We start from the raw sequence: 18,602 nt of genomic DNA on the forward strand, positions 1-18,602 counted from the left end.
TCGGGGGTAGGGGGCGGGGCCAGGGGCCGGGGGCGCGCTGCGCGGGGCGGAGCGGAAGGGAGATCCGGAGCCCGGATAGTCCGCGCGCTTGGAGCTAACGCGAGGCGCAGGCGAGCCGGGTGGTGGGGTGGTGGGACGGCGGGGCGGGTTGGGCCCGCGCCGGTGGAGGTGGGACCCTGCTGGACACGGCCGGCAGAGCGGGGAGCCGATGGAGAGGGTTGTGAGGAGGCTAGGTTGTAGTCACCTTTGCATTATTAGGGCGGGAGGGCGCTGAGGGGCGGCTCGTGAGTGACCTTGACGCAGATACGTTCTCTCCCCTCAGCCCTAGAGACACCAGTGCCGATCCACGAACTTTTTTGAACCCTGAAATAATGTTTTCACTCCCAAAAGGGAAAAACAGTTGCAAATTGAAGTTAATTAGTTTACCAAACTGTAACCTTTCAACTGCTGCGTAACCCGTATATTATGAATTAGAGTTAATGTAGGCTGTTGGTTCATTTAATATATTTTATGTAATTTGGGGTGGGGCGTCCACAAGCCTGAGTGCTTAGGACCCTCGGAGGGCTTGAAATGAATGGCCCTGGACCGAGAAGGGTTTGGGACGGGGCGAGGAGGTGGTGTCAGAGCTGGTTTGCCCTTCTAGTAGATACTAAGCCGTAGGCCCTGGCCTTGGGGAGTCAGAGGGTGGCCATTTTCTAATTTACACAAAAGTTCCCAATCAGTCATGGGGAGAGCACTAAGTCAGGGATAAAGTGAACTGCGGACTTCACCCCTCGAGGTTTTCAGAGAGAAGGGCCAGAAGGATGTGACCTGGAGATGAAAGGGTGGCTCAGTGGCCCTGGGACAGGGAAGTTCAGGGTCAGAGACCATGCAGAATGCAGAGCAGGGCACCCCAGAGCGCACCGCCTTTAGTAATCTAAGCCCTGAGGGAATATGTGTATATTTATTTAGAGTAAGGTATGGGGGGGGGGGGGTTAGACTACAACGCAAACCTGCACCTTGGAGTTCTGGAAGCAACATTCTCTGTGGGTTTCTTTGGGGCTGGTTTGTCACTTTCTCTTTAACCGAACCAAGGAACCTTAAAGAGAACTCAACTTCTGCCCTTAAATAATTACACCCAACATAGGAAATAGGAAGGATATTGATGGATATAGGAGGTATGAAATGAATTTTGTGTTAAAGTACATGGCTTCCCTCAGACAATTTAGATGATAAGAATGTGAGGCAAGGAAAGAACTGAACATTTAGAGAGTATATTCTCTTCCTTATTCTTATACCAAACATCAATGCTAGATATTTTTCCCTAAAATATAACTTATTAAAAGCAAGTTCTCTCCCTAAGTCTCCAACCCTCACATTTGCACCCCCAAATATATTACCATAGGGTTTTTCCACCTCTGTATTCACATTTGGGGCTAAATAATGATTTGTTGTGGGGGACTGTCCTGTGCATGGGGATATTTAGAAGCCTGGTGAAATGCTCACTAGATGCCAATAGCATCACACCCCTCCCTCCCAAGTTGTGACAGCCAAACTGTCTTTCAAAATTGTCAAATGTCCCTTGGGGGCAAAATCACCTCCAGTACTGTTGAAAACCACAGGATAGAACCTATTGTGTTTAACTTGGCTTCTAAAATCCTTCACTATCTGTTCTTCAATCTGTGTTTCCTAGGAATTGATCCAGCCTAAAAGAACCACCAATGCAGGAATCCTTTCTTTAGTTTCCTCCATAAATTATCACCTACTCTTCTTGGACACTTTCAGGAATGGAAAAGACTTAAAATTTTTACTTTGCCAGTAAGTTCTATCTGTGATGTCTTCCTGCTTAGAATTTGTATTTGTTGAGTCCAGTTCTCCCTCTTGGAGTTGTAAAAGAAAAATTCTAATCCTTTTTCCAGTTTTGAACACTTGTGATATTAATCACATTTCTCTCTTATCTCTCTTTTGAAATATTTCAGCTAATTCTTTCAACTTTCTCCATGTGATAATTTATAGATCATCGTGAACTTTTTGTTTTCCTCTGACAATATCAAACCTGACAATGTCCTACTTAATATATACTACCCAGAACTGATGTTGTATCTGGATGTAGATCACACCGTTAGCACGTAACATTATAATATTAGTTGCATGCTTGTTCATCTTACTTGACTCTGAACTTGAAGGCAAGAACTACGTCTTAGTCACCATCTTTGTCTTAGGTTGTAGTCACCTTTGCATTATTAGCAAGCACAGTGCCTGGTCCTTAGGTGGTACCTAAAAAAAATTTTTTTTTAAGATTTTTTTTATTTATTAGAGAGAGCACAAGCAGGGGAGCGGCAGAGGGAGAGGGAGAAGCAGACTCCCCACTGAGCGGGGAGCCCCATGTGGGGCTTGAACCCAGGACCCTGGGATCATGACCTGAGCTGAAGGCAGACGCTTAACTGACTGAGCCACCCAGGTGCCCTGGTATCTAAAAATTTTGATGGAGGTAGTTCCTCCTTAACTCTGTTAATATAATCTAAGATTGTATTCCTTTACCTTTGGGGTCAAATACAGTACACTCTTGCCTTATAGTATGACTTTGTAATGAGCCAAACCTATATGTTTTACACATCTAGATCAAGGGTCAGCAAACTTTTTCTGTAAAGGCCCAGATAATAAATATTTTAGACTTTATGAACCTTATAGTCTATCACAGCTACTGTGTCACTATAACACAAAAGTAGCCGTCGACTACTTTGTATAGTATTTATATGTGTATGTATGGATGACCATGGCCAAGTTCCAATAAAACTATTCATGGATACTGAAGTATGTATTTCATATAATTTCATATAATCTTCATGTGTCACAAAATATTATTTTAATTTTTAAAAGTATTTAAAATAAAAAGCATTCTTAACTCATGGGCCATACAAAAACAGGTGACAGGCTAGATTTAGCTCATAAGCAGTAGGTCGCCAACCCCAATCAAGACCAATCTTTGTGTGATTGACTTTTTAAGCCTGAGTCTAGGCCTTTATTGTTATCCTTATTAAATATATTATTCATCATATCCCATCTTTCTTTCTTGCTCAGATCTTTTTGTGTGCTAATTCTGTCATCTAGCATATTAGCTGACATCCCAGCTTTGTGTCATCTGCAAAATTGATAAGAATACTTTTTCTATCTTTAATTAATAAAAATGTTGAATGGCATAAGGACAGAGGTCTTCCACAGTTCATTTTGTTCCATTAATCATCATTCTTTGAGCATAGCCATTCAAAGAGTTAAAAAATTTTACCTAAAGTACTGCCTGTCCCCCAACCTACATTTCTCCATCTAGTCCATATGGAATCTTGAGAAGCTTTCTCTCAAGTTTTGTTGAAGTATTCAGAACATGTCTCTAATTGGTACTAACTCTATCAAACAAGCAAAAAGAAATGTATAGGTTTGGCATAACCTTTGTGAACTAATGTTACTGCTGCTTTCTATTTTACTACTATCTTTATGTTTTCAGGGCTATCATTTTATATATTTTATATATATCATTTTATATATATTTTATATTTAATGAAGTTTAATAATTTTAGAATTTTGTTGAGAACATCCAAGTTCATCAATCTGTATTTCTAGGAATTGACCATGTTTCTTCAAACCACGTACTAACAGTGTTCATCTAACACTAGTTCTCTAGTATCAATAGTATTAAATGCAAGAAAAAAGCCAAGAGAAGAGGCACAAATAGAAAATGTTAGAACACATGCCTTTTTTCTTGACCAGTCTTACCATGGGTTTTAACACTATCATGCTAGATTTTAAAATTACAATAAAAAATGAACTTTATGGGGCGCCTGGGTGGCTCAGTTGGTTAAGCGACTGCCTTCGGCTCAGGTCATGATCCTGGAGTCCCTGGATTGAGTCCTGCATCGGGCTCCCTGCTCGGCAGGGAGCCTGCTTCTCCCTCTGACCCTCCCCCCTCTCATGTGCTCTCTGTCTCTCTCATTCTCTCTGTCTCAAATAAATAAATAAAATCTTTAAAAAAAAATGAACTTTATGCCAATAAATATAAAGATTAAGAAGAAATATATAATGTTTCTACAAAATGTAAATTTCAAAATGGTGTAGAAAACCTGAAAAGAACAGTTGAATTTGAAATAGTAAAAAAAAAAAAAATCTATCTACAGAGATTTTACCGGGTTTACAGGATCAAATAACCTCTGTCTTTTACAAATTGCTCCAACAACTAGAAAAGGGGGAAGCTCTGTACCTTACTTATGTTGGGAGTACAATCTTGATTATAAACCAGATACTCAGGCCATTGTGTGTCCAACTTTTGATTTCTGCTCAGGTCATGATCTCAAGGTTGTGAGATCAAGACCCACCCCCCCTCCCCGTCGGCCCCTGCACTCAGCTTGGAGCTGCTTGTCTTTCCCTCTGCTCCACCTACCCCGTATAGCTGAAAAATTTCCAATTTTTTGTAGAGTGTGTTTATTGATAACAAATACTTTCAGCTTTTGTTTGCCTGAAAATGCCTATATTTTGCTTTTACTTGCAAAGGATATTTTTGCTGGATGTAGAATTCTGTATTTTGTCTGTTAGCACTTTAAAGATGTCATTCCACTGTCTTTTCGCTTCCATTGTTTCTGATGAGAAGACAATTTTTATTCCTGTTCTCCTAAGCATAATGTGTTTTTTGCTTTGACTACTTTTAATTTTTTATCTTTTAATTTTCAGTGATTGACTAAGATGTGTCTAAGTGGGGTTTTCTTTGTAGTGTTTATCCAATTTAGGGTTCAAGAGCTTCTTGGATCTTGGGTTTATGTCTTTCATAGACTTTGGAAAATTTTCAGCTGTATCTGTTCAGATTTTTCTTCTAAGCTACTCTTTTTCTCTTTTCCTTATGTATTACATGTATTACATATATTTCTGAATAGTTTGATAGTGTTTCACAGGTATCTGATGCTCTGTTCTGCTACTTTCATTTTTTCTCTATGTTTCATTTTGGATCATTTCTGTTGACCTATGTTTAAGTTTACTGACCCATTCTTATGTTGAGTCCAGTCTGATGCTAAGCCCATCTAATGAATTCTTTATTTGAGATACTATACTTTTCAGTTCTGGAATTTCCATTTTGTTCTTTTTTAGAGTTTAAATTTCTCTGCTAAAATTCCCTTTCTATTCACCCATTTTGTCCATCTTTTCACTAAATTATCTAACAGATTCATAGTAGCTATCTTTGCTAATTCCAATACTTGGATCATCTATAGATCTAATGAAGTGATTTTGTACATTGGATATTGTGTTTAAAAGAATAATAGACACTGAAGTAGATAATGACTTATCCCAGAGAGAACTCACTATTTTCTTTGCCCCACAGCCAGGATAAGGGGCAGATCACTTCAGTCCACCTAGGGATTGGACTGACTTGTAGTTTTATTTAAATAGTTTCAGTTTACCTCTGATTTCAGATACTTGGGAGTGAGAGCAATTCCCTCCATCAGGGGTTTAGGATCTAAGTACCCAAGATAAAAGAAATCTTTCTTTGCTTTCCAGTTCATACACCCAGTTTCCTGTGAAGCTCCACTTAGGGGATGGTTTCTTTCATCTTATTAGGGGTTGAGATGGGTTGGGGCTGGGTTGTAATTTTACTTCACTTTACTTAGTTGCACTTTAACTCTGTGACACAGCAATATGGCTAAGTCTCAAAAACATAATGAGTGATAGAAACCAGATACAAATGAGTACAAGCTATATGATTCTATGTATATAAATTTCAGGCAAAATTCATCTATTAGAAATAAGGACCATGCTTATGTTGGGGAGGAGGGAGGGAAGTGATTGGAAGGGGGCATGCAGAGGGCTTCTCAAGTGCTGGTAATATTCTATTTCTTTACCATGGGTGGTGATTACCTGGGTGTGTTAACTTTGTGAAGATTTATCGCTCTATATAATTCTGATTTGTGTTCTCTTCTTTATGTTATAGTTCAGTAATAAAAAAAAAGTGCATGGGGGGGGTAAATGCACAAGAAAACAAAGTCAAAAAGAAAAATCAAGCTATAGAGTAGTAGAAGATATTTGCAACACATATAACAAAGGATTTGTATCCAGAATGTTTTATTTTAAAAATCCCTACAAATCAAAAAGAAAAGGACAAAAAAATTTTAAAAAGCACCCCAATAGCAAAAAGAGCAAAGGATGAGGAAAAGCAAATAACAGAAAAAGAGGCCTCAATGGCTCATAATCATATGAAACAGTATTCAACCTCACTAATAATCATGGAAATACAAAGTATAACCTGTTGAGATACCATTTCACACCAATGAGATGGGCTAAAGCCAAAATATCTAATACCAAGTTGGTGAGAATATGAGGAAGCAGAAACTCTCAAACACTGCAGATGGTAGTGTAAATTGTTAAAATTTCAAGATCAAATTGATCAATTACTGACTTCAAGATGTGCTGATTTTAAGTTTCTGCAATTTTACTTCTGTAAAGAAAGATACTCTTATCATAAAGACTTTCTCCCACAAATGCTAAGGATACATACAAAGGTATACATTTCAACTTTGTTTATAATAGCAAAAAATTAGAAACACCTAAATATTATTCATTAGAGAAATGGAGAAATACCTGACAGCAGTTAAAGTGAATAAAGTAGGTTTACATGTATCAACATGATAAAAACTTGAAAACATAATATTGAATGAAAAAAGCAGGTAGTATAAGGATATATATACTGAGAAATCATCTAAGTTTTAAAAGGACAGTACATATCGTTTATGGATATGTATATGATAAAAGTATAAAATATAGTAAGGAGAGATACTCATCAACTTCAGAATAGCTATTATCTCTGGACAAGGAAGGAAATGGGCAAAAAATGTTAACATTTATTAAATCTAGGCAGTGGGTACATAGTTGTTTAATATATGTGATACTCTGTGCTTTGTCTATTATTTATTTGAAATAGTTTCATTTTTTTAAAAAGTCAGCCGGAGGCCAGGGAATAGTTTCATTTTTTTAAAAAGTTAGCTGGAGGCCAGGGTATGAAGGGTATTGGAAGCCTTCCTCCTTTTTTCAAACACTCTTTGTCTTTTAATTCTTTATAGATACAGCTTTTATAGTCACTTTGCATTTATATATTGGTTTGTGCCCTGTCACCACCAGATCAAGGAGGAGAATGGGTGAGATCTGATAGAATCTTCTCTCACCTTCTCTGTCTAATCCACCAAGGTCCTTATCTTTTCAGGATATTTTTATTAAACTTAAAATATTACCATACAATAGAAATGTCTTTAAATCCATGACCCAAGTGACTGGTATAGAATTTAAAAATAAGCAAAGTTTGTCTTCTCTCTTATTTTACATTCTGCTCCAAAAAATAATGATGGTAAGATATTTTTTAGCATGTGAATAATATTATTTGCTACTTCAGTTGATAAATGTATGGATAAACAGTCACATGGGGCACCTGGGTGGCTCAATTGAGCATCTGACTCTTGATTTCACAGTCATGGGTTCAAGCCCTGAGTTGGGCTCTGTGCTGGGCATGGAGCCTACTTTTAAAAAGAAAAAATAAAACCAGTCACGAAAACATCTGTTTTTATGCTCCAGATTTTTTTTTAATTTCAGAAATATAATGATATAAATCATTTTTTTTAATTTACCCATTAATTCATGTTACCTTAGCCTGTTAACTGTTTCTCTATCATTATTGAGGACTTTTAATTTTAGAATCAGAAAAATGATGTCAGTTAGAGTAGTTAGTGTCTTGTTTTGTGGAGTAGAATAGTGGAAATAATCATTATCTTACAGATTATTCCTGGGGAAGGTTAGAAGTTTACTTACATAAATAAACATGTTAGGGTCCCTCCCACTTGTTGAATAGCTTGGTTGTTAAGCTGTGTGCTAGGCAACAGACTTTCTCTCTCCCTTTTCTCGGATAAAGTCCAGAGAACCAAGAATTTGTTTTTGTTATTATTGTTTTATTTGCAGGTTAAACACTTTAAGATGAGAAAAACTGACCTGTGTTTGAGCTCTGAGGGGACTGAAGTGATTTTAGCTACATCAAGTGATGAAAAACACCCACCTGAAAATATTATTGATGGGTAAGAGTTACTATTTTTTCTTCCTTAAAGTCTTGATATTAGGTCAGTGAACCCCTTGAGTACTGGGACTATGCTTTACAACTAGAACTTTTAAACATAGTTTAATAAATGTTTGGTGAAGTATATTACTTGACAATATCCACCTTTGGTACCATTCCTGAAACAAATTCAGTTGTGCATATTTAGGTTTTTGATCCTTTTCTTTATAATTTTTAAACTGACCTTTTATACAAATAGTTTTTTAAGAAGTGGTTTAACAAGGCAAAACTTTAAACAACTGTCTCATTTTAGGGAAGAGTACATTGTAATATCTGGTTGTGATTTTATTCCAAGTTTTTTTAGTAGATAGGAAGAAAACATTATAACTTCTCATTATTGCCTATTTCCTTAGTGGTCTAAGCAACATTTGCTGAACTGAAGGCTTGACTTCCTGCTATCTACCTGCATTGTTTGGTTCTCAGTTTCTTGATTTCATTCCAGTTTCCTCTCTTTACTGTGTTAGAGCTTATTCAAGGTAGAGATAAATATCATTCTCGGACTTTTAAATTCCAAGAAAAAATAGTTAAGGGAAAAACTCCTTTTTTGATAGTTGTGACTATTTTATTACTCTCTTGGTCTCTTTCTTGGTATCTGTACAATGACCAAAGTTTGATTCATAGAATCATATAATTTTAGAGCTGGAAGGACTTAGGAATTTATCTTATCTAAACCTTTCATTTTAGAGTTATGGTAAGAGAGGTCTAAAGAGGTCAAGTACTAGTTTTAACTACTGAAGGCAGAGCCAGTTATAACACAGATCTTGTGGTATTTTTGTGTTCTATTGTAAATTCCATGTATCTGGATAAAATTCTAGCAACTAACCTCTTCCTTTAAGCCTAATAGTTATCTCTTCTCTGACCTCTGTCCCTTTGGCCTCATGTAGGATTAGTTTACCTTTTCGTCAGACTCCAAAAGAATTTAGTATATGCATCTATTACCTTTTTATCCCTTTATTGTATTGTATAATTATTTATTTAATATTTGTGTCCTCTCTTAACTATGAATTCCTAGAAGTTAGAGACTATGACTTACTCATCTTTGACTCCAGAATGTCTTAAAATAATTATTGAGTAGCTTGTTGAATTAGATCATCAAATATCAGTCAAATTCAATTAATACTGGAAAGTAGCTGAGTATACACACACACACACTAACATACATATATATATGTATATATGCATGTATTATTTTATATTTGCATAGGGCTTTATCGTTTCATAGATGTTATGTCATTTGACCCTCACCATAAGCTTGGGAAATAAGAGGCAAAATATTTTTAAAATGTATTTTCAACCTTATTTTAAAGATGAGGAAAAGTATTATTGGAGGTAAAGATGACTTGTTCAAAATTACACAGATAACCAAGTGGTGGAATCAAAATTAACCTCATGTCTTCTAACTCCCAGTTTGGGGTTCTTTGTATTATACTATGATAACTCAAACTTTAGGGTTTTTGTTTGTTTGTTTGTTTGTCTTAAAGATTTTATTTATTTATTTGACAGAGAGAGACACAGCAAGAGAGGGAACACAAGCAGGGGGAGTGAGAGAGGGAGAAGCAGGCCTTCTGCTGAGCAGGGAGCCCAATGCGGGGCTCAATCCCAGGACCCTGGGATCATGACCTGAGCCAAAGGCAGATGCCCAACAACTGAGCCACCCAGGCGCCCCCGAACTTTAGGTTTGAATCCAAAACTAAACATCCGTTTTTTCGCCTGTGCCTCTTAATCCTTCTTAGTTTGTTACTTCCTGAAATTCAGGTAATAGCTATTTATCCCACTCTGTCTCAGAGTAGAGAAATTAATGTGGGAACTGCTGTGATGATACACAGGTATAATGAGATTTACCTTAAGTTGTTTTCAGAAATAGAGATCTTTCTGGGGCACCTGGGTGGCTCAGTCGGTTAAGTATCTGACTTCCGGCTCAGGTCATGATCTCAGGGTCCTGGAATCGAGCCCCGCGTTGGGCTCCAGGCTCAGCAGGCAGTTTGCTTGTCCTTCTGTCCCTCCCCCCACTGTCTGTCTCCCCCAAATAAATAAATTTTATTTATTTGTCTCTCTCGGTCTCTCTGTCTCTCTCCCAAATAAATAAATAAAATCTTTTAAAAAATTTTTAAAAAAAGAAATAGAGATCTTTCCAAAGATCAGTCCATATTAATGAATGATTAAGGACATAACATTTAGATTGGACAAAACCCTTAATACAGAAAACTATATAGAATAAAGGCAGTTACTGACCTGATAACAGAACACATCAGAAACTTTTAATGTATATATATTTCCAACAAGTACAATTAGACTTTATATAGTAGGTATTAAAAATTAATCTCTGCTCCTAAGTTGGTTTGTCTAAATGGAAGTAACCATAGAATTATTTGGAGAGGGCGCCTGGGTGGCGCAGATGGTTAAGCGTCTGCCTTCGGCTCAGGTCATGATCCCAGGGTCTTGGGATCGAGTCCCGCATCGGGCTCTCTGCTCCTTGGGAGCCTGCTTCTCCCTCTGCCTCTCTCTCTCTGTCTCTCATGAATAAATAAATAAAATCTTTAAAAAAAAAAAAAAGAATTATTTGGAGAAAACAGTGCCATAAGATTACCCCCATTAGATAGGTCTCCCAACTCTCAATTTCCTCAGAAATAAGAGTTAAAGAAAGTGATTATATTTCTACTTGCCTTTGACTTTACTTTTGCCCTCAGGTATTTAATATATCAATGAAAAAGGAGAAAGGAAGTTCTACACTAGAATAAAAAATGAGTTAAGAGAAAAAGTAGAAGAGAGAGAATTAGTCCTTTCAGCATAATGTAGAATACTAGATTTACAGTTAAAACTCCTGGTTAAGTGATCTATATATATTACGTTGGACTAAAAGCATATGTGTTACTCTTTGGGCCTCACTTTTCTGATCTGAAAAATGGGGATAACACCACCTTCCCTGACTACCTCAGAGTTGTGAAAAAAGTCACATGAGATAATAGATGTTAAACAGTTGTTAACTGTAAAGCCTTATTTAAAAGGAAACTAGTAGGATGCCTGGGTGGTGCAGTGGGTTAAGCATCAGATGCTTGATTTTGGCTCAGGTTGTGATCTCAGGGTCACGGAATCAAGCCCCGCACCGGGTTCCACACTCAGTGCAGAGTCTGCTTGAAACTTTCCCTCTCCCTTTGCCCCTTCCCCCACCCCCACACTCTAACATGAGTGGTCTCTCTCTAAAATAAATAAATAAATCTTTAAAAGAAAACTATCATATTTAAAATTTTTTTATTTTTAAATATTTTATTTATTTATTTGACAGAGAGAGACACAGCAAGAGAGGGAACATAAGCAGGGGGAGTGGGAAAGGGAGAAGCAGGCTTCCTGCCGAGGAGGGAGCCTGATGCAGGGCTCGATCCCAGGACCCTGGGATCATGACCTGAGCCGAAGGCAGACGCTTAATGACTGAGCCACGCAGATGTCCCGAAAACTACCATTTTTATGACTTCGTTATACCTAACTATGAGAATTCAGTTGTATGTCGTTTAAATATTTATTTATTTATTTTTTAAACTCCAGTATAATTAACATACAGTGTTATATTAGTTTCAGGTGTAAAATATAATTATTCAGCACTTCTGTACATTACTCAGTGCTCATCACAAGTATACTCTTAATCCCCTTCACCTATTTCATCCATCTCCCCACCCACCTCCCCTCTGGCAACTACCAGTTTGTTCTCTATATATGAGTCTGTTTTTTTTTCCCCATATTTGTTTAGTTTCTTAAATTCCACATATGAGTGAAATCATGTGGTATTTGTCTTTCTCTGACTGACTTATTTCGCTCCATCCATGTGTTGCAAATGACAAGATTTCGTTCTTTTTTATGGCTGAGTATTATTCCACTGTATGTATACCACATCTTCTTTATCCATTCATCTATGGATGGACACTTCGGTTGCTTCCATATTTTGGCTATTGTAAATAATGCTGCAATAAACATGGGGGTGCATGTATCTTTTCAAATTTGTGTTTTCATTTTCTTTGGGTAAATACCCAGTGATGGAGTTACTGGATCATATGGTGATTCTATTTTTAGTCTTTTGAGCAACTTCCATACTGTTTTCCACAGTAGCTGCACCAGTTTGCATTCCCACCAACAGTGTATGAGTGTTCCTTTTTCTCCACATCCTTGCCAACACTTCTTGTTTCTTGTGTTGTTGATTTTAGCCATCCTGACAGGTGTGAGGTGATATCTCATTGTGGTTTTGATTTGCATTTTCCTGATGATTACTGATGTTGAGCATCTTTTCATGTGTCTGTTAGGCCATCTGAAATGTCTGCTCGTCTTCTACCCATTTTTAATTGGATTATTTGGGGGTTTTTGCTGTTGAGTTGTATAAGTTCTTTCTATATTTTGGATATTAACCTCTTATTGGATATATCATTTGCAGATATCTTCTCCCACTCGGTAGGTTGTCTTTTTATTTTGTTGATGGTTTCCTTCACTGTGTAAAAGCTTTTTATTTTATTTTGGTGTAGTCCCAATAGTTTAATTTTGCTTTTGTTTCCCTTGCCGGAGGGGATATATCTAGAAAATGTGTCTACGACGGATGTTAAGACATTACTGCCTATGTTTTCTTCTAGGAATTTTATGGTTTCTCACATTCAGGTCTTTAACCCATTTTGAGTTTATTTTTGGGTATGGTGTAATCAAGTGGTCCAGTTTCATTCTTTTGCATTTAGCTGACCAGTTTTCCCAACACCATTGTTGAAGAGACTCTCTTTTTCCCATTGCATATTCTTGCCTTTTTTTGTCATAGATTGACTGTATACTCATATATGTCACTTTTTAAAATATTTTATTTATTTATTTTGAGAGAGAAAGAGTGTGTGACCCGGGGGAGGAGCAGAGGCAGAGGGAGAGAGAAAATCTCAAGCAGACTCCATGCTGAGCTCAGAGCCCGACATGGGGCTTTATCTCACCACCCTGAGATCATCACCTGAGCCCAGATCAAGAGTCAGATGCTTAACTGAGCCACCCAAGCCGCCCCTGCCCTTATGTCATTTTTAAAACCAGTACATCTCTATATACTATTTGATGTTGTTACATTGGTCATGTTCATTAAAATCACCTGAGAAACAGAGGGCAATTAAAAGTCATTTAAATAAATAAAACTTAAAACCATATAAATATAAATAAAAAATAAATTGTGAAATAGTAAGCATAGTATAAAAAATCCAAAATTGTGAGTTGGACCTATATTGTTTTGTTTTGTTTTTGGTAACAGCTTTATTGACAGATAATTCACATAGTGTGCAATTTACCCATTTAAAATGTACAATTTATTGGCTTCCCGCATATTCAGAGTTATGCAGTCATCTCCACAATCAATCTTAGGGCATTTCATTACCCCCCAAAAAACCTTGCAACCCATTGCAGTCACCTTATATTTCCCCTATCGCCACCAACCCTAGGTGCTCACTAATCTACTTTATATCTCTATAGATTTGCCTGTTCAGAGATTTCATATAAATGGAATCATATATATGATCTTTTGTGACTACCTTCTTTCATTTACATGTTTTCAGGGTTCATCCATGTTATAACACATCTCCGTGCTTCATTCCTTTTTATTGACAAATAATATTCCATTTCATGGATATAGCACATTTTATTTATCCATTCATTAGCTGGTGGATATTCAGGTTATTTCTACTTTTTGGCTGAATGTTCTCCAATCTTATTAAAAAATGCCAAATTATAAATCCAGGAAACTCAGGAAACCCCAAGCAAGGTACATACAAAGAGACTATACTGTAATCTGCTGAAAAATAAAGAAAAAAAATTTAAACAGCTGCAGAAAAAAATACATTAACTACAGGGGAACAGTAGTACCAGTGACAGCTGACTTTGCATCACAAACAGTGGAATACAGGTGACAATGGAATAGTAACATAAATGCTGAAAAAGAAACAACAAAAAAACCCTGTCAACTCAGAATTCTGTATTTAGCTAATATATTCTTCATAAATGAGGGTGAAATAGAGACATTTTATTCACCACAAGTAGACCTGTATCACAGGAAATGTTAAAGGAAGTTCTGCATGTTGAAGTGTTAATAATACTAGATGGAGATTTAAAACTACAGCAAGAAATTAAGTGCATTGGAAATGATAAATGTAAAAAAACTATTCTTTTTCTTTTAATTTTTTAAAAATTCAACTGACCACCTAATGGGGAAAAACACATTGTACTGTGGGATTTATTATGTATATATGTAATAAATGTTATATATGTAAATGTAAAATATATGAAAATAATGGCACAAAAATGGAGTTAAATGTAAATTGACTATCACGAGGTTATGACCTTGAGAATAACCACACACACACACACACACAAAGAAAATTAAATGGAATTTTAGCTTTTTTTATTCAGTCAAAAGTAGATAGAATAGGAGAAATAGAACAAGAAAAAAATAGATAGGAGGGACAAATAGAAAATGAATAGCAAGATGGTAGACTTAAACCCAGCCATATCCATAATTATATTAAATGCCAAGGGGCTAAACACTTCAATTAAATAATAGAAATTGACAGAAATTGTCAGACTGGGTAAAAATACAACACACAGGTATATGCTCTCTGCAAGAGATGTACTTTAAATATAAAATCACAAATAGGTTGAAAATAAAAGGGTGAAAAAGATGTATCCTATAAACACTAAACATAAAGTGGCTGTGGCTATATTCCTATCAGACAAAGTAGAATGTAAGATAAGGAGAATTACCAGAGATAAAGGGGACATTTTATAATGTTTGAGCATTCTTTCATCAGGAAGAGATAATCTCCAAAATATATAAAGCAAAAACTGACAGATGAAAGAGAGAAATAAACAAATCCACAATCATAGGTGGAGATTTTAACACCTTTCTTTCAGTAATGATAAAGTAGCCAGACAAAGAATCTAAAGATAAAGGTAGTAAAGACATTGTAAAGATAGGATGATCTGCACAACAGTGTCAGTCACCTTGACTGAATTGACATTTATACAACACTATGATCAACAATGGCACTTGGAAGAAGTATACATTAAACATTCACTGAAATGTACTGGACCATGAAGTCAATAAATTTCAAAAGATTAATACCTTAGGGAATATGTATTCAAAAAATTGGTACATGTGAGATGATGGATGTGTAAACTAACTTTATTATGGTCATGATTTCATGTAAACAAATCATCATGTTGTATACCTTAGACTTACAAAATGTATGTTGATTAAATTAAATTTAATTTAATTTAAATTAAAGCTGGAGAAAAAAGAATTTATTCTCTGACCACTATGTAATTAAATTACGAGTAAATTTTTAAAAGATATCTGGAAAAACGTCCCTGAAACTTAGAAATTAAACATGGCACTTCTTTTTTTTTTTTTAAGATTTCCTTTTATTAATCCTCTGTAATACTTCTAGATCACTACAGCTTAAAATGGATCACTACCCTTTTGCAGCTATTTAGTAACAGAGCAATGGATAAAATCCATATAACAGTTCAGAAAAGTTCACATCACCATCAGTTCAGAATATCTGATTCACCAAGCCTACATTATTTAAAAAGAATCATCAGAAATTAAACATCACAAGTAAGATTTTTTATTTGTCACCATTAAATGTCTGAATTTTAAACAGATTCTTGGACTGGTGGTTCATATCCATCAGCTTGTTCAACTTTAGCACTGGTCTCATCCCCAGTAGCTTTTCCAAATTACTACCTTCACCATGAAGCTCCAAGAGCTTTCCCAATTCAAACTTGGGCTTCTTCAGCATTTTTACTTTTCTAACGAAGACATCATGGAATGGATAATAGACTGACAAGCTTTTTCTATATCTTTTCCAGTGCTGTCTGAAATCAATTTATTGACCACTTCTTCCAAGTCATTTGTCTGCACCTCTTGGGTCATGATTTCCATCATCTTTTTCCAAGTTTGACGGACCTGTTGGTGCTGAGCATAAGAGGTCTTCCAAATCTGATTATTGCGTTTTTTAACGCAATACCAGCACAAAACAGGGGCATCTGGGTGGCTCAGTTGTTAAGCATCTGTCTTCAGCTCAGGTCATGATCCCAGGATCTTGGGATGGAGTCCCGCATCGGGCTCTCTGCTCCGCAGGAGGCCTGCTTCTCCCTCTCCCACTCCCCCGCTTGTGTTCCCTCTCTTGCTTTGTCTTTCTCTGTCAAATAAATAAAATCTTTAAAAAAAACCCAACACAAAACAGATGAAGCAAATAACCATCAGTAGTCTTGACATCAGCATGAGCTTTAATCATGGTCTGCCATTTTTTTGACCATGGAACACATTTTGTCGTGGGTAAGATCCATGCCATGGAAATTAGGCTTTTTGCCCTGAACATCCTCAGTAATTAGCTTGAATTTGCTAAATGCAACTTCATCATTCTGCAGGTCAGCAAGGCTCACTTCAAAATCATGACCTTGAGGCCATCAGATGCGATTTTGGTTCCTTGAGTTCTTGTGACTAATGTTTTTCCAATATGTCTTATATTGAACATAGATGGTGCTTTCACATCATACCAGTCTTTCTTAGAAAATGTATCAACCACTTTCTTCTTGGCTCCCTTATTGCCACCTTTCATAAAGCGCTTTTTCTTGCCGACTGCCATGGTGCTGCTAAGGGAGCCCAAAGGGCTAAACATGGCACTTCTGAATAACCCATCGGTCAAAGAAGAAATCACAAGGTATATTAGAAAATATTTCTAACCAAATGATAATGAGAACACAATATATCCACGTTTGTGGATGCAGCTAAAGTGATGCTTACAGGGAAATTTATTATAGCATAAATATTTTATCTTGAAAAGAATTTTTAAAAACCAGTAATTAAATTTCCACAGTATGAAGCTAGATAAAGAAGAGCAAATTATACCCAAAGAAAGTAGAAGAAAATAAATTACAAAGGTAAGAGCAGAAATCAATAAAATAGAAAATAGACAATTAGAAAAAATTAACAAAGCCAAAATTGATTATCTGAAAGGATTATTAAAAGTTATAAACCGGGCGCCTGGGTGGCTCAGTTGGTTAAGCGACTGCCTTCGGCTCAGGTCATGATTCTGGAGTCCCAGGATCGAGTCCCGCATCAGGCTCCCTGCTCAGCAGGGGTCTGCTTCTCCCTCTGACCCTCCCCCCTCTCATGCTCTCTCTCTCTCATTCTCTCTCTCTCAAATAAATAGATAAAATCTTTAAAAAAAAATAAAAATAAAAGTTATAAACCTCTAGAAAAATTCACAAAGAATAGAGAAAATATAAATCACCAGTACCAGCAATGAAAAGCAACATCACTACAGTTTCTAAAAGATTAATAAGTCACTATCAAGGACAAATTTAGGATATCAAATAATTATGTTTTATACCTGGAACTAATATGTTATATGTCAATTATACCTCAGTTTTTAAATATTTTTAATTAAAAAGTACAAATTTAGGCTAATAAATTTGACAATTTAAGTGGACTGATTTCCTTAAAAAAACTCAACCTATAAAAATGACAAAAGATGAAATAGAAAATTTGAATAGTCTTGTATCTCTTGTATAAATTAAATTCTATCAAATATTCAGAGGAAAACATAAATCTTTCAAAAACAGAGCAGGAAACACTTCTCAAATTGTTTTTTATGAGAACAACATGGCCCTGATACCAAAATCTGACAAAGACATTACAAGGAAAGGAAAAGGAAGGAAAGGAAAGAAAAAAAGCATGGAAACAAGAAAGGAAAATTAAAGACCAATATCCTTTATGAACATAGACACAAAAATCCTTATAAATTGAATCCAGCAAATGGAATTAATCCTGGGAATGCAAGGTTGGCATATTTACCACATTATCACAGGAATACAAGGTTGAGTGTAATTCACCACATTGCCAGAACAAGGGAGAAAAATCATATGATCATCCCAATAGATGAAGAAAAAGCATTTGACAAAATTCAGCATTCATTCATGATAACAATTCTTAGCAAACAAAGAAGAGAAGGAACTTCCTCAATCTGAGAAAGGCATCTACTAAACATGTTCATCTTGGTGGTGAAATAATAAATGCTTTCCCCTCTGAGATTGGAAAGGGAGCAAGAATGTTTGATCTCACTGTTCCTATTCAGCCTTGTTTTGGAGGTTTTAGCCCATGCAATAAGGCCAAAAAAAGACATAAGGATTAGAAATAGTAAAACTGGGGTGCCTGGGTGGCTCAGTAGGTTATGCTGCCTTCGACTCAGGTCATGATCCCAGGGTCCTGGGATCAAGCCCCACATCAGGCTCCCTGCTCAGTGGGGAGCCTGCTTCTCCCTCTGCCTGCCATGCCCCCTGCTTGTGTGCGCTCTCTCTCTCTCTCTCTGTCAAATAAATAAATTTTTTTAAAAAAGAGAGTAAAATTGTCTTTGTTCACAGATTGTATTAATGTTTCATAGGAATCTACATTAACAAGGAATCTACTTTTTAAAAAGCCTACTAGAGCTAA

At 36.3% G+C, this 18,602-nt stretch overlaps 1 protein-coding gene and 1 pseudogene across 10 annotated transcripts in view; one reads left to right on the forward strand and one right to left on the reverse strand.

The window, feature by feature from the left end:
* IFT25 (intraflagellar transport 25) overlaps nt 1-18,602 on the forward strand; it is a 46,980-nt gene that overhangs the window by 495 nt on the left and 27,883 nt on the right. For 6 of the 10 annotated variants that reach the window (XR_010410938.1, XM_064589113.1, XM_064589115.1 and 3 more), the window contains exons 1-3: nt 31-110; nt 1,673-1,797; nt 7,960-8,072. Coding sequence is in view for 9 of the 10 variants with exons in the window: in XM_064589113.1 (XP_064445183.1) it covers nt 7,975-8,072 (98 nt within the window). In the remaining variant the exon portion in view is untranslated. Of the gene's footprint in view, nt 1-20; nt 111-1,672; nt 1,798-7,959; nt 8,073-18,602 lie in introns of those variants that run through there. The other 4 variants (XM_064589111.1, XM_064589112.1, XM_064589110.1 and 1 more) reach the window with 3 other exon arrangements.
* Nucleotides 15,383-16,755, reverse strand: LOC123859584 (small ribosomal subunit protein eS1-like; annotated as a pseudogene).

The sequence above is a fragment of the Mirounga angustirostris genome, unplaced genomic scaffold, assembly GCF_029215605.1.
Source record: "Mirounga angustirostris isolate CCGP_5_RB_7025 unplaced genomic scaffold, mMirAng1.0.hap1 SCAF_4, whole genome shotgun sequence".
Lineage (NCBI taxonomy): Eukaryota > Metazoa > Chordata > Mammalia > Carnivora > Phocidae > Mirounga > Mirounga angustirostris.